Source organism: Tachypleus tridentatus, chromosome 7 (genome assembly GCF_004210375.1).
Source record: "Tachypleus tridentatus isolate NWPU-2018 chromosome 7, ASM421037v1, whole genome shotgun sequence".
Lineage (NCBI taxonomy): Eukaryota > Metazoa > Arthropoda > Merostomata > Xiphosura > Limulidae > Tachypleus > Tachypleus tridentatus.
Genome location: NC_134831.1, coordinates 53155416 through 53173608, shown reverse-complemented (window position 1 = coordinate 53173608; position 18193 = coordinate 53155416). Strand labels below are relative to the sequence as shown.

At 30.2% G+C, this 18193-nt stretch overlaps 1 protein-coding gene across 1 annotated transcript in view; it reads right to left on the bottom strand.

The window, feature by feature from the left end:
* Window positions 1-18193, bottom strand: part of LOC143255665 (regulator of G-protein signaling loco-like) — a 102401-nt gene that overhangs the window by 7650 nt on the left and 76558 nt on the right. Inside the window, 10 exon segments of the mRNA XM_076511700.1 lie at window positions 3413-3659; window positions 3895-4079; window positions 4304-4394; window positions 4820-5017; window positions 6516-6719; window positions 9562-9776; window positions 10529-10754; window positions 11412-11558; window positions 15345-15431; window positions 16814-17023. Of these exon segments, the coding sequence (XP_076367815.1) occupies window positions 3413-3659; window positions 3895-4079; window positions 4304-4394; window positions 4820-5017; window positions 6516-6719; window positions 9562-9776; window positions 10529-10754; window positions 11412-11558; window positions 15345-15431; window positions 16814-17023 (1810 nt within the window).

Sequence of the window (18193 nt, the reverse complement as noted above, 5' to 3'; positions counted from 1 at the left end):
ATGAACTAGAAGTTAAAAACAAGAGGGAATTATTCAGAAATTGAAAAAATTAAAAAACTTCATAAAAACCATCAAACATTGGAGAATTGAGAAGTCATTCCTAGGAAGAAAATGTGATGGGATTGAAAAAGCAGTGAGCAACAAAGACAAAAACCTGGAACTTGACCATCCAGAAGGTGCACATGAAGTGCATGGGTTCAAAAAGGAAGATTCACTGTCAACCACAAAAGGATCAAGAAAGAACATCATGTTTGCAAGTAATAGAAGCCACCACCATCAGATATTTGAAATGAAACATGATTAATCAAATGTTGACAAAATGAAAAGAGTGAACTAAATCACACTGAACTGGATCTTTGGTATGAAGGGAATAAAGCTATTTGTTTGGAAACTATATTCCTGAAGCCTTCTACAGACCAAATTTCACCTTAAACCACTGGATGAGCATCAGGGAAGAGAAACAATGCAGAAGAGGAGAAGGAAGCAGAAAACCAAACAATATGGGGAATGCGAAAATCTTTCAACATGTTTAGAAGAAGAAAGAAAGAAAATTAATAGGAAAATCAATGGATAGTCCCAGTTGAAAGAGTTGTGTAAAAATACCCATCCCAAAGAGACTAGAATGTGAAGTATGAAACAGAAAAAAAAAAAAAAAAGGAGAAACATCAACCTGAGCAAATTATGGAATGAGTATTTGGAGTAGACTACCCCTATTTGGAAGTAATTAACAAAAGCTGTTCAGCCAATGAATGGTATACATAAAACCACTCACGAAAAGTTTAAGCTCAGCTAAATGTAGACCATCCCACAAAAGGTGCACAGTCCCAGGCAAGTACAAAGAGCAAGGCATAAAACTGAGACCAAATCACATGGTGAAATAACCTAAAACAGAGTCCTGATAATGGAAAATAAGAACATGTAATGTGGAAATACCTCAACAGGCAGGATAGCAAACCTATATATGAACAAAGACTACATATGAAAACAGAGAAGACCCAAGAAGTAGCTGAAGTGGAACCAATCAATCCAGAGCTCCAAACAGTATCAAGCATAGAAGACAAATAGAAAAAAAAACCATTGGTAGAACAGGCAAAAAAGAGGGAAAATTGCTGGACTTGTTAAAGGATAAAGATGACAATTTTTGGAATAAAACAACAACAACAAAAATCGAATAAAGCAAGGCTTTATAACCCACATGACTCTAAATATATAGGAGAAGCTCCAGGAATATGGACTGATGGAGAAAAAAAACTGACTTCAAGTCCCTATTAATAGTGGACTAAAAACAAACAGCAGTGTCCCACTCAAGAAGTTCCTAAAAGGAAAGAAACTACATGGAGAGGGAAAGAACAGAAGAGAGACCTGTCCACAATATAGAGGGAAGGAGGAGAAGGTAAAAATTACCTGTAGGAGAGAAGACAGGGTAAAACAAAACTGAGAAACTGGGTAGGGGAAGAATGGAAAGGATTAACAGAGATCTGAATAACACAAAATTAAGAAGAAATCCTGCCTGATGGTAAGCTCAGGCAAAAAGAATTAAAGCCTGTATATGGAGAGGCTTGAAAATACCCAATCTCAAAAGAGACAAAAAGATTATAAAGAGACAATGTTAGAAGGTAATATACTGTGAAATGTGACTTAAAAAAACCAACACGGATAAGCCTAGAATGCAGTCCATGATGAGGTAAAAGAAAACTGAAAATATGAGCCTTCTGAGGAGGGTACAGGAGGAGAAGAAGTAATATTGGGAGCAGACAGGGACCCACACAAAACCAAAATTAAGGAAACCAAGTACAGAGTATAAATTAAACAAAATTATTGGTAAGATTGGTAATTGGTAATTACAGACACATTTTAAGCCTAATCAAATAGTTCAGGACAAAGGATATCACTAAGCCCTAAAATTAAAAAAAACCTAACAATAAGTTTAACAATGAAAATGAAATAAAAATGTATTTATAAAATTAAATGAGTGTGTATGAACAATAACCTACGTATAAAGAGTAATGCATAGAAGAAAAACAATAATTAAAAGAATGATTGGTTTCCCAGTAAGGTTCAATTACAGGTAATCCTAAAATAACAAAGAACCCCAGTATCAGTGGTATAGAAAAAGGATACAATTAAGCCTAATTTCTAACCTAAACTGAACTATGAGTAAACTAAATTAAATGAAACTTGTATAATAAAACTAATAATAATAATAATAAAGTATTCAAAAACCATAACAATATAACATTTTATTTTTCTAAAGTTGACAAACTATTTGTCAAAGTTTGTGGACCCCAAAACTTGAGGCGAGGCCCAATGTATATCAACTCCTTGAACAATAAATCTCCTGACAAAGTAAAGCTGAAAATCCTCCCTTGGCGTACTGTGACCTGAAGCCAGTGTAAACATAGAATTAATAAAGCAAAAATAAATAACCAAACACAACTGTGTTTGCACAAAGAAACTATTTTTGTAATGAAGTAATTAGTTCTGTAATTGGGTATAAATATAAAATAATTCCACTTCAGAATGACTAAAACAATCACAAATATTACAATTGTATAATAAATAATAAACCTATTGAGAAAAATTAATAGAAAGATACGGAAAAAGTTACAATAAATCACCTGAAAAGAGCATAAATTAAACAACAGAACATATGAGTACTGCCAAGCAAGAAGTGACAGTTTGGTAGAACTGAACAGTTACATGCATCAAGAGAGTATATTGCACTATTATTGATGGTATGAGTACTGCCAAACAAGAAGTGACAGTTTGGTAGAACTGAACAGTTACATGCATCAAGAGAGTATATTGCACTATTATTGATGGTATGAGTACTGCCAAGCAAGAAGTGACAGTTTGGTAGAACTGAACAGTTACATGCATCAAGAGAGTATATTGCACTATTATTGATGGTATGAGTACTGCCAAACAAGAAGTGACAGTTTGGTAGAACTGAACAGTTACATGCATCAAGAGAGTATATTGCACTATTATTGATGGTATGAGTACTGCCAAGCAAGAAGTGACAGTTTGGTAGAACTGAACAGTTACATGCATCAAGAGAGTATATTGCACTATTATTGATGGATGGTTGTTGCAGAATAATTTGCATGCAAGATGCTCTAGAATCAGTCTTTTTAAGATGTGGAAGATTCAAAGCTTGTGGCATGTAAAAAAAATTCTACACACAGAGGATAGCACTGTATGAGAATAGCTATTTATGTATGTGGAGGTAATGTACTGTATCAGAATGTCATTTTCTTGACAATTTAATGACTGTACAAAGTTTTTCTCAAACAAAATAATTATTTTTATGCAATCAATTTCAAATATTTGCCAATAAAGTATTTAATCTAAAAATTACTGAGAAGCCTTTAAACCTTAGAATATTACAAACAGTTAAAATAAAACTGACCATCCCGTTCCAGTTTAGTTCCATCTTGACTAGAAATAGGATGATCCAGCATAGGAAGTTGAACTTTTATGCCCATTGCTTCATGTAGAGAGGTTCGGTTACCAAAATTATGTTTTGACTTATTTTTCAGACTGGACTGGCTTTCATGGTCTAGATGAAACGAATTGCGACGAACAAGGCCAGACTGTAGTTTCTTTGGCTCAGTAAAACCACTCTGTAGCTGTATTGTTGCTGGCAAAGGCTTTACCTGCAGTAAGAGTCAAGCTTTCTCATTTCATACTGCACCGAAACTTGGTGAGAACTTGTCCTTACTTTGTGCACATTATCCAACAGTTACTAAACCAATGTTTATTAAATCTGAATTTATATAAATGTACAAGTTACTTTTTAATACATATTTTTCTATAACAAACAAAAATCCACAAAACTAAACACAGTTGATCTTACACAATAGATTTATCCCTCCCTCCATTAATTCTTACTTTGTTCTCCACAGATCTTTGATTTTCTAAATCCACTACACCCAAGTCATCAAACTGAAGTTGTGAGCTTTGGTTTAACAATTCTTCAAATGCTTTTTTAGTAACATCCTCTTGCTCTGGAGTATTCGCTGACTGTTGTAGCCGAACAGCTATTGGAATTATCTTACCACTCTCAGGGGCCCACTCTACAAAAAGAGGGCACAAAAAATTAATATTTATGCTTGCAGGAAGTAGCACAGTGTTCCACTAGAAACAGAGGGTTTTAATTAGAAAGAAAATGCAATTTATGCAAAAAAAGAACAATTTCTGTAATAATATAAAGCATGGAATATGAGATTTTAAAATGTTTTTAGCATTTTAAAAGAAAGCTCTCTTAAGAAGCTCAACATTAATTATCAACATATCTTACCTTTGTAGTCATCCTTAGTTTGAACCAACACTCGTTGGTTATCCAGAACAGAGATTGGCATCTGGTTTGTCACAGGTTTCTGTGTTCGAGCCTAATGAAATATAAAAATAATACTACTTGAACATAGTTTTATACAACTTTTTCAAATGAGCATAAACCAGAGTAGAGATTATCAAATATTTTGAAAAGTGAACCACCTGATTTTTTTTTTTGTTTAATCTCAGTGGAATACAAATCTACAATACTAGTACTTCCTTTCTACATACTGCCTGAAGAAGAATGCTAACACATTGAGTAGTTCATGGCTCATATGTTAAGAGCTACTAAACTATAGGAAACTATGTGTTAAATACAAAAAATAAATAAAAAATCAGAATGAACAAAACCTAAATGTGATTTGTGTCTTCACCACATTGCTTTCAAACTACTCTTTTCTTAATATCTAATACAACTATTTACATTTACAAAGGTGATACTCATGTCAAATGCTAGTAAACCATTTGAAAATTAAATTACCAGTTGAAGGACAATATGTTCTATATTATAATGGTACTTCTCCAAGATTGGTTTCAACACTTCTCCACATGTCTTCCCAGGTTTTGCCTTTACTCCAATGACTTTTTTCTGAGGCAAATCCAAGCAGAAAAGTATTCGCTGTTCCATGCGAAGTTCTTGGTATCCCAAAGTTGCAACATCTGCATTCTGGTCTACAGCCTCAATACAAAAGTCAAACAAAGCAACACTTTAGAAACAATGTTTAGAATAACTGTTCTAAATTTTTCATTCTCCACATAAATGTTGATCATACAAATGCTAAAACTGAAATAAGAGATTAATTTTATCATTCCAAAAACATTAGATTCAAACTGATGCATAACAATAATTCTAATAAAAAATAGCTTAATTTTATGCTAAAGCACATTAATGTTCACAGCTGGCACTTGGAATTAATATTTCATAAATTGCAGTGTTACACAACTCTTATTTTCTCTTTCTTAAAGAAAAATATTTCTTTGAAACACTAAAGCTTTTTCCAAATCCTTCTTCCCTTAGTAACATTGAAAAATATCACAACTGTGGTAAATCCAGAACATGCACACACCACCCTTTATGGACTTTTTTAACTTTCAGTAATGTTAAACCATGACTGTTGATTATTAGGCATTTAAATCTAATTTCAAACATACTATATGTACTGTATCCTCTTTCTTTAATTGGACTAACCTCTTTATTAAACAAAAAAAGTGGTATGTCAGAATAGACATCTTCATATTTATACTCTTAAAAAAAGGACAGTGATAACACCATTGACTGAAACCACCATTAGTAACAATTTTCGTAATGACACCTACTGATTTTATTTTGGTTTTCAAGAATGACTAAAAAAATATTTATTACCAAATCATCTTAAAAAGAATCACTTAACCCATTAAGAATAAAAACATAAAATAACTGCATTACATACAACTGTATATAAATCTTTTTGTTTCAAAATATTTATATCAGCAAGCATAAGCAGTTAATTTTCCACAGTTCTACTCATTTTATCATTTGTGCTGATTGGTAATAAAATGGCCAGTTGGCATACAATCAATAATCAAGAAAGCATACAAGACCAAACACGATGTATTATGGACACAAATCAAGTATGAGTGAGAGCAAGAAAATACACAAATCATACATAAAAATTTATTACATATAAATTTGTTTTGAGAACATGTTGAGGCTATAACCAATAAGGTTTAGTCTGAAAATAAGTAATTTCAAAAGCCTTCACAAAAAAGAGTTTCATTAAAGAAAGTGCTATTGTAACAAATTAAAAATCACTATTACATGGCTTTAAAATACATAAAGAAATTCACAATTTAATTAGTTATAACTTTTTTATTGTGGAAAGAGCATCATTCATCATACCAGAAGCCTCAAACTTTATTGTTATACACCAACAATCACAAAGTACTTCATACAATTAAGTTCAGGGCCAATTAAAAATATCATTTTTTTTCTTTCTATGCAGTTCAAAGCAAATATTCAAAAATTGGGTAAAATAGTAAAAAATCATAAATATTTCAAGAATCAAAGGCTTTTATTACAGAAACGTCCAGCTGTTGTAAGGAAAACCAGATGTTAAAAGTAGCTTATATATAAGAAAACTGAGCAAACATAAGTTGTTGTACTTTTATCATATAAGATCACTTGATACTTCTTGTACCTTTCCTGTAGCAACAATGAATGCATCAGCAGCTGAGAACCCCAATCCTCGCCTCTCAATCAATCTACGTAACATTGTGCCAATAGTTTCACCAGGCTGTGTCTTGATTACTGTTGTTGACTTGTCTGGAAGAATTACTCGACATAGGTGACAACCCTCCAAAAATTGGCTTGAAAATGTTGCTACTTCAACAGAATTCAGGGACTGAAACAGATATATTGCAAAAATCAATAACAATCAAAAATTAAAAATATAGACATGTTACATTTTTACTTCTTAAGGTAAAGTCTGAGTAAATTTATGATTTAGAAAGGCAATCAAGTTAAATACTAAAATTACCAAGTTTCTGAACTTTTTTCTCTATTTCATATATATAATTTCTTGAAATACAGGGTTGTCACACACACATATAATTCATATTAATTACAAAGGTAAAACTTCCAAATTATGAATGTGGCATGTAACATTAAATGTATTAATACAAGTTTACTTAATATCTTTAAAATACTAAATATGAGGGTAAATAACAATAATGAATTTATATTTCTTTTTTTATCAATAGTTTTCTAAAAATGTTTTTAACATCTGCCACGTGAACAAGACAAGACCAGCATCTTTCAGTATGGACCCTAGGATGGTCATTCCAGAAACCAGTGATTTACATTTACAGTTATTTTGATAGATCTCCATGAAGGAAGCTTGCCACAACTTTTAAAATGAAAAAACAACAAGTAAATATTCATGAAAATAAGACATGTTGAAATTTATATAGATTATACCATCATTCTTATATATACTCTTCATTGTATAAGTGGCATTTTTAATTTGAGAATCACTAGCAAAATCATTTTGTAATGCATCGTACATCTGCTTAAACTTCAACACTACATAATTGGGCCTTACTATGCATTTAGCTGCACAAAATATTGGAAGTAATTATTGGTAACATATCATTCCAATCCCCCTTTCTACAGATAACAACACTATTGTGCCTGTTTTTATGTTTTGTTATCAATGCAGTAATCACTTGACAAATATCTGATTCAGCTGGTATGTACTAACTTAACCACTATACTTAAATGATCACATTCACAACTACATCTAATACATTTCATAACTACATCACTTTACAAGAGATCTCTATGTTGGCTTTCATGATTACAGATCTGGCCCAGTGACCGAGACCTCGAAAACAGTGTCAAACATTGTTTTGCCCAGTCAAAACAATCTGATTCTTTACAGAATTACTTACTGTTTTGGATCCAATTCAAGATGCCAGACTGGCTCATGTAGAAGGTGTTAAATATGAAATACTTTGTGGACTCAATACTATATTACATGCTTTATTTAAGATGTATATAGATAATTAGTTTTAAAAAATCTATATATAAACAATTTTATAGCACAAGAAAAAAAATAATTTCTTTAGAAAAATCCTAGACAATTCAGAAAAGCACAAAATGAGTCAGTTCTAAGTGATAAACTAACTAATTATCAAACTATAAAGAGAGAAAACGTGATGGGTTTGCATATCATCTAGCCATTTCACAGAAAAGCAAAAAAAAAAAAAAAAAAGAGGGTTTTAAGATTAAAGTAATTTTTGTACTAAAAGTTCAGAACCTAAAGTAATTGTTACATATGCTACAGCATTAAAAAATTCATTAGATGTGCACAAGTACTAAGATGTTGATTTTTGCCACAAATTGGCATAACTAATATCATAATGATAAAATTGTTTGAAAAGTATAAAACAAAAACACAAGTAATCTTTATAATAAATTCTTTAAATCTATTTGTACATTTTTAAATTCATTTCTTACTAATTAAAATCAGTAGGAATAAATTATAAACAAACAAAACATATAAGATGTACAAAAGCCACTGATCTATACCAAGAGAGACTTTGAATTATTTTTCTAATAGGTGTCATATTTTCAATATATTTGGTTTCATTTGTAAAGGTTTGATTCTTTATTTACATTATACAATTAAAATAAACTATCCAACAAATCAAAGCAAAGTTTTTCCATGCAAGACATTTGTATTAGTACATTAAAACCTAAAATATATTAATAAGTGAAGAATATTTTTAAATGAGACTTATCTTTTGGTGTGTGATGGCCTTTAGTCCCACAAGAATTGTCTTAAGCCATATTCTGGAAGGCCTTGCAGTGCTAATTTTGTTTATTTACTTTTCAGCTGTGTTTCAGATTAGATGAGATACATCTTGAACATTGGTATACAGTTGGAGAATGGAATGGAGTGTGTTGTATAATTTATGTGTTTATAAAATTATGTCTATGTGTTTACTTCCCTAACACTGATTTAGTTTTTATGTATATATTAGTGAAATTAAACAATTATATCTCAATGAAGTTAACTGAATAAACAAAATCATGAGGAAGGACTGCATTAAAAACAACAAATCCCAACCTCTGATTAATTATAATATAATCAAAAATTTATTTTAAAATCATAAACCAAAACACATTAACATGAAATAAAATATGCTGCATATTAAAAAAAAAAAATCCTAGGGTATGAACCACAATGTGGAATTATAAAATGTATCCTAGGTTTTGGAGGTAACTCAGTAAGTAGGACCCACATCATGGTGGAGATTCACCATCAATCAGTCTTTTACCTCCAATTTGCTAGTCTCACATAAGAAATTAGGAGAGTGTATTTTATTTCATGTTAATGTGTTTTGGCTTATGGTTTAAAAGAAAAAGTTATGGTTATAATATATATATAGAAAGAGAGAGCTATGACTGCACTGGGACTGATGTTCTCTAGTTATGCCACTGCTCAGAGGCAGATATCACATGCTATCTGATTTACATAATTGCAGCTCATTGTTATTAGATGTAAGATGAATTGTTAAATAAATAGCATTTTTCAACAAAATTGCCATATTTTGTCTTTACTTAAAACTTATATATTATAGTGATGACAACATAATATTTATGACAAATAATTCAGTCAAATTCAGAACATTTTCTTATTTTAATTTCATTCTATTGTATAATTCTGCAGGTCCTGTTACCTCTTTGGAAGTTGCTGGTCTGCAAAACATTCCAAAGTCACTACTTGCAACTGATGAACGACTTCCAGTAAAATTGGTGGAACAAGTTGAACTGGTGTCTTCTGCTTTAATGTTTTCTTTTTCTTTCTTTCTTCTTGAAGATTTGCGGAGATCAGACTGCCTGTCTACAATCTTTCCTCCATCTTTCTTATTGTCAGAAGACTTGTTTTTACTGCCTAAGGGAAAAAAAATCAAATTGAATTGAAATTACTGGAAATGTCAGCAAATTAATCAGAAATACATGATAGGCAGTACTAAATGTATTTTAACTACTATCAAGTTATCAAAGTTTTGCTAAAATGAAGACAAAATAAGTATAATAAAAAATAATGTATACATTTATTAATTTCCTCTGTTTTAAACAGATATTATCACTGTTTAAGGATTTCTTGTTTCCAACTTGTTTGCAGTAAAGAACACTACAGCAAAAATACTATTTTTAATATTCATAATTTCTGGTTCAACCAAACATAAATATAAAATACATGCTAGTTTAGTTATGATATTCAGTAGATATCTCTCACATTGCTTTTGGACATTTAACAGATATACATAGTCAATTAAATGTTATTTGTACAAATGTTCAGAAACTAAAGTTTTAAAAAATGCACCAAAGACATTTTCTAACAATTTCTTAAATTCAATCACAGTAATCTAAATAAATGGCCAATATTTTAATATAATTAAAGCATTACAGTAGAATTGCCAGTGTCAGTCCGAGTTGGTAATAGCTCAACTTCTACTGCCTGTTATTGTCTGCAGCATTTGAGTGCTTTTACCATAGGCATTATTTGTCATGACAACTACAAACAACAAAGAAAATTCTACTGTAATGTTTACATCATAACTAATAATTAACATAACTAGTATTAGTTATTTACATGCATATATAAACATGTGTATAAACACACGCTTTAAACGTTCTCACTTTTATGCCAAGGTAAAAGATACTTCTTTCTCCTCTCCTCTGCATCCTCTTTACTCTTTTCTTTACAATTTCCCTTGTCATCACTAATACCAAATTCAGCAAACAGAGAATCAGCTTGTCCTTCATATAGTAGAGGCCGTCCTTGCATCTCACACATCATGCACTCTTTGAACAATTGTGACTTGAGAAACCTCTGATAACAGTCAAACTTCATCAGATTAAATATCTACAAAAGAAATAAAGAAGGAAAATAGCTGCTACAGATAATGATATCAGAGAATACAGTTGGCTGAAAATGATGTGGAAAATAAAAGAATAATATCTAACAGAAACACTGTCAGAATTGCTTTTCTTCTTTACCATTTTTTACAAATGTTTGTATGTGTGTATCTTAAATCCCAGCTCATAATTTTTTAATGCCAAACAATCACATTTAATTCTTCAATGACTATATCACTTTTGTTTTTAAGGAAACTGTTAACCTGAAACTTTCAGTTTCTTTAAGTATGTACTTATATGAAAATGCATATGAATGAATAAAATAATCATTCATGTCAACATCTACACTTTAGTATTACATTCTTCAATGTGTGATTAAATTATTTTATTACTTCACACAGTTCAAATTATATGTGTATTCCCTTCACACCCTAAGATATGCTTACACCATAAAAATCACTCATCTATCATAAAACTTCACATAGTAATAATAATATTTCCATTTTTGATATGTTCCATTATAATGACACTCACTAATCTGATTGTGCCCTTATCTATTATGCATGCTATCTAGACTTATATTCACTTTTTGGTATAACAGTACTTGTAACATTGATTTACACATTAAATAAATACCTTCTTTTCATGAATAATTAATGATCACCTGTTTCTGAGCAGCAACAAAAAGGTTAGATGTTGGTTGTTCTAATCCATCAGCTGTTACTTGTCTTGCCTCGCTGTCAACATTGACAGGCTCCAATGCACCAACACACATGTGCTTGTTGAAGATGTCCTTGGCCATCTGTTTCATCTTGTCAAAAAAAAAAAAAAAGACAGTATTACAACACTTCTTGTATTTTAAGTGTTACATCAATTTCTTGAATTCACAGAAAATGTAAACAAATTTTCAAGTGACAATGCTATAGTCAATCATACACTGATAATTTATACAGTAGTAATTATTTTGACATTCACTAATTAACTAAACTGGTGGTAAATAAATAAATAACTTAACTGAAAATTACTTTGAAAAATTAAACTTGCTTTTCTATTGGCAGGATAACATGTTATACTTTTCAAACATTTTATGTTACTGCTTGCACAATTCCTTTAACTATGATAGGATAAAAATTTCCAGTCCATGACAGCTATTAAAGTTTTAGATTTCTTTTCATAAAAACAAAGAACTGCAACTATGCTTTGCTGGTAAGATTTCTGAGCAACAAAAACAATGCACTGCATTTTGTGTTTAAGTTGTGTACAAACCATGACAAGTCAAGCACACAGTCAAACTCTGTTTTTTGTAATTCTTTATTTTAATCTTAGTGGCATTAACACGAATATAAAACTAATTTCTAGAGCATTATTTCAAAAATCTCAATAGTCCAGAACTTTTATGGCTAAAATATAGTATTGGATCAAGTTACAAACCAAATTTTTGTTTAATACTTTGACTACTATTATGTGTAAATCACATAGGCAATCATAAGTACTTTTTTCCTGTGGAGCCATAATTTAAACAAATATAATTTTGATCAGTAGAAATGTTATTTGTTTTTTTTCTACATTTGTTGAATTTTTCAACAAATATATATATACAAGTTTAAAGATTTATACAATTTATCAGACTGTTGCATATGAAATGTCAGATTTTTAAAGGAAAATGTGAAACAAGTATATCTTTTTGTTGTTTAATTTATTTTATCAAAATAAGCTCCTTTAGACTCAATACACTTTTGTCAATGATTCTTAAGTTTGTAAATGTCTTCATCAAAGAACTGGATGCAAGGAATTCTTTGAAGACACTTTCAATTGACCTTTGGTTTGCAAACGTTTTTCCTTTAAAAAATGTCCAAATGTTTAAAAAAAGTTGTAGTAAAGTTTCATACTCAATTTCATTTAGTTTTTGGGCAGTAATATGCGAGACATGAAGTCGAGCATTGTCATGAAGCAGTATAGATGCGCTGCTATTGACTATTGCTGAATGTTTTCATCACAACTTTTGATGTATAATTTTAACTTCACAATAACAGTTCTTTGCTGTGATTGTTTTTCCTGGGTTTAAGAATGAATAATGGATCACACCTGATGATGACCACCAAACATCGACCACGACTTCTTAGGGTGAAGATCTGGTTTTAGTACATGTTTTAGTCAATCCACAGTCCAGATAATTACTGATTGTTGTAAAGAATTAATTTTTTTATCACAAGTGACAATTCTATGGAGAAATGGGTCATTTTCATTGCAAGTAAGGAATGAAGAACATATTTCAGCTCATTTTGTTTGATGGTTTTCAATCAATTCATGAGGTACCATTTATCGAGCTTCTTTACCTTACCAATTGCTTAAAGATGTTGGGAAACTGTTGAATAATGGACATTAAATTTGTCAGCAAGTTCTCTCACAGTTTGGTTGTATCTGATTCAACTAAGATCTTCAATTCTTACTCATTAATGGCTGTCTGAGGGCAGCCTCAAGGCTCATTTTCGAGACTTGTGCCACCAGAGTGAAGTCTCATAAATTAATAATATGTTGTGTATTCATTAGCTGTGCCATCTTCAAATGCACGATTGATATTACTAGCTGCTGTTTATACACTGTGACCAAGCTTGAACTCATACAAGAAAATTACATGAATATAAATTTTATCCATGGTAACAAAAATCAATATAATTTAGTTTCTAAAATAAGAAAAATAAAGTGAGCTTGAAATGAAGCAGACAATATACTACATTATTCTGACAAATTTACAATAATGCTTTACTTTCAGCCACTGAAATCCAAGTTTCAAATTTGCATATGAAAATCTGACATTTCACATGCAACAGCCTGACAGTTTGTATAGCAAATTGCATGTACTTTATTTTTTATCCTTTCACTAGAATTATAAATGTTAACCAATTTTCTTCCATAGGTCCAAACCTGATCATGTAATATGATTTGCTTTATCCCCCTTTAACCATTTTAGCACAAGCTCAGTCTATGGGACCAACCTCATAACAATTTTGTGCTTGTTATAATTTTCATTCTATTACTTTTGAATTAGTAAGTGTATGTTCATGACATTTGGCAGATTATCAGCAAATATTACAATGCTTTTACATGCAAACTATTCAGATTTTTTCTTATTAAGCCTTAAGATTTGTTAAGCAATGTTTTCTCTCTCTCTCTCTTTTTTTTTTTTACTACTTTCACCTAATGGTTTCAAATGGTTTTTCATTTTAAGAATAAAAATACTTCAATGCATCAAAAAATTTTCAAATTTCACATGCAAAGTCCTTATAATAAAGAATAGTCTTGCCAAATGTTTACTTAAAAAATACTTTGTATTTTATTATATTTTCATCAACAAATTTTTGTGTGGGTTCAGTTGATTTCAGCATTCTCATAACCACCACATAAAATTAGGAAATAATTATAAATTATGCCCTTTTCATTCTAGAATGACAACAAATTATAACACAAAAACACAAATGTTTAAACTAAACAACTTGAAGCTCATTACATTATAAATTTATATATATATATATATATATTGACAATTTAGCCTGACTAACAATACAAAAGTTACAAAGACATGGCTAATGTAACTATATCCAGTAATATAAAACTGGCCTTAAGTCTTTACAAAGTGACTTGTCTTGGCTGTATTTTAGTGGACTAGTATTTTATAAGATACAGTCACATTTCAATTATTATACATTATATATGTATATAGATTATTAATATTTACAAACAATGTTTTAAACTTGTTTTTCTTAAAAACTAAAACAGTAAATAATGAAAACAACTGTACTCAGTTGCTGTTTGTTGTAGCTTGCTAAACCTTAAAATTGTACAAGTGGAGGACTTAAAACAATTTGTTTCAGGTTTTATATACACAGTTGAGTAGCCACAAAATCATAAATTACTTCCTTGATAACACAGAATACCATTATAATTTATCAAATTTAGTAACTAAACTGTATTTGTATCTAAAAAATAAGAAATTTTGAGGAGACTATAAACTCAACTCACCAGCACAAAGTTTGTCTTGAAAGAAACAGATGAAGCTGTTATACTTAAAAGTGGCTTAGAACATCACAAAGGATAATTATGAGTTTTCAATCAGTTATTTATATGTCATATATAGAAATAAGTGCATATAAGGGACTGCTTTCAAAAATGGAAAGAGGTGATTGGGGCCACTGTGCTTGATTCATTAAATATACTAATAGCTCAATAAATAACTTGATAAAAGATAAAAGGTTTTATTTTAATTTGTACACAAATACAGACTTAGTATTTTGATGTCACAAATATCTAATGTGAACCAGTTCTGCATTCAACACACAAAAACTCATAAAAACTGATATTTAGGTGCATTATTTTAATATTTACTTTTCAAGTAAGAAACTGAATAATGTATAATATAAAAATTGAATTATCATCTATAGTTTGATACCAAACATAATAACACAAATTCATGAAATGAATGTTCAATAAAATTTTCAATGTGTAAACAAATGTGATGACATGACCTCTGACCCAATGTATTCGTGGGTTAATCATTAAGTTTCTTGTCTATTTACATATCAATCTTGTGTTATTTTACCTTCTCCTTATCACCTAGTTTCTTGTACTGTTCACAAGCTATCCAAAACATCATGTTCTCTTGGCTAAATTCTTTTTTCCAAAATTCCTGTATTGAAAAAAATTAAGTTTATTTCATGGAATATTCAACTTGTAAAAAAAAAAAACAAAACAAAAAACAAAAAAAACTTTGCTTCCAATACAAGATTTCAAGTATTTTAGAGTTAAAACACTAGCATTTTGAGAAATATCAAAGCAAGCAGCTATTATAATATTAAGTGACTACTTAAATAAAAAAGGAGTGATCTTTATATATTCTATATGGGAAGAATGCCTAGTGTTAATCAGATGAAAATGACTTTAAGTATTCTGAATTGCTTTAATTAATTCAAACATATTAATCAAGATTTTTTGCAAAAAAACCCAAAACAAAATGATTTCTTTAATTAACAAAATATTGATTAAAATCAATAAAAATAACAATGTGCAAAAAAATAAAAATTTAGCACAGTTATTTTAATCAAAGCAGAATGAGGTACATTGTTCCATATGCTCTGCATGACATTTCAAGTTTCCAAAACAAAATTCCCCACATTTTTGTGTCATCATGTCATTTGCAGTACATTCCAATTTTGTAATCCTTCTTTTAATGAAGAATTGATTTATTCTTTTCCCATTACAACATAACATAAATGAAATTTGCCAATACCAAAGGTTTATGTAAAGTCATTGTATAACTGATCCTTGGGAATACACTCAAGCAAAGCAAATAATATGGCTGAAGTAAGCCTATTTAGTTGAGAGTATGTGAACACATTTTGAGAAAAAGCTTCTTTCACTGAAGGGGAGTTACAGAGCAGACATGTATGTGTATAAGAAAGAGAGAGAGAGAGAGAAGAAAAGAACATAAATGAAAACTCCACAAAGTTTTTAAGTCTCTTTAATACATAACTAATTATAAATAGAATGATTAGGAGACGTTCTCACAGAGAGAAGAAATATAAATAATAACTCTCTTAACCCTTGAAAAATGGGAATGTTGTAGGTAGAAGTATCAATTGATGATGACTGCCATTTAAAGGTTAATCACACATTACCAAAAAAAATAAAATTGTCCTTTTCAACTTGAGACTAATTGGTCATTCTAGTTGCAAAGAATTGCTATGTTGGTCACTTTGGCCACAATTTGCAGCCTTTGAGTCTCCAACCACATAGCCCATGTTATTTCCTGCACAAAGCTGTATCTGTACCCCAAATCTGAAGTTTGTAACTTTAGCATTATGGCTGTACATAAGGAACAGATCAACAGAAAAAATGATTTTAACACACACACATACACACACATATATATGTAGATAAAGATCACAAATTATGTGTACACAAGTGTACATTCAGAATAGAAATGAATTTGGAGATTATTAAAGTTTTATTAATATTTTTCTATCATGATAAACATGTTCTTTAATTTCAGACTTAGTAAATTATACTAACTGTGAAGGTATAAAGCCCAGCTGGATCTTCCAGTAACTGGTTGAATCCTGCTGCCCACCCACCAACTCTTCCAACATCTACTCCTCTCTCTGAGTTGCTACAACTGCTGCTACCTTTGATGGAATTGTCACTAGCCTGGTTCAAGCACAGCATACTTCCTGCTGGGGAGTGTTTACTGGTAGCTAGCTCCCCATCTGATACAGTCCCTGCCTATCACATATATCAGTAAAGATAACTATTCTGTTCACAACATTTTAACCATATCACTTTAACAGTAAAACAATACATTTCTGAACAATACACTATATCACCTTATTACAATATAAAATCCACTGTAATTTTAATAAGTCAAAATACTACATCTATCATGTAAAATAACTTAAAAGTATAGATTTCCTTATTCTTCTGAAAACATGACTGCTCAGGGACATTAGACACATGGTGAATTAGAAGTCAGCAACTGCACACAACTTTGGTAGTAAGCTCAAACCTATTTGGTTTTCCATCCATATTCAATGACCAAACTAGGATTCATAAAAATTTCCTGAGTTCAAAGGTTTTCAAAACATATTTTATTGTTTTTTAACTTCCAGAATTCAATAAACTGTATAAACCTTGTGATAATATGGAATTCAAGGAATTTCTGATTTACATATTTTATAAAACCAATGACATATTACTCCACAGAGCATGCACCATCAAATATAAACCTATAAAATTTCAACTTCCATGAAAAGAAAAGTTCAAAGCTTTTATGTTTTCATAGAAATCTCAGAACTCAATTTTTTTTTATAAAACCTATAAGTAGTTATGAGTGTCTGAACTATTAGAAATTTAAAATTACTAGAGGAATGTGAATCAATAGCCCTAAAATAGTAACTAAAAAAAATGAAGTGTTAACAAGTTAAATTTTTCAATATAAATTTAGGTTAAATGAAAGGCAGCATGTATTTCATATTTTGAGAAACTGATAAGAACATGTATAGCAATATCAATTGTGTGTTTAAAAAGAATCGAATGGGAAGTCTGTTATTATATGAACTGTATATACATGTGCACCTTATATCAAGATCTAATCTGTTGTTATAAGCATAGTACAATGAATTAGTTAATTTTAAAGATCATTTTATAACAAAAAAACAATGTTATGTAACAAACCATATTTTGAGGTACTAGTATGTGAAAGGTTTTACAAATTTAAGGGTATAATAAAATTTATTTAATAGTACCAATAGTAGTCCAGACCTTCTTTCCCACAGTTTTACAGGAACATATTTTATTGTGTTCTTGATAGATGAGGCTTCAAAATTGACTTAAGAAATTTATCACAGTGTAAAATATCATTAACAATAAAAGTACTAATTTAGTGGGCTAGTTATA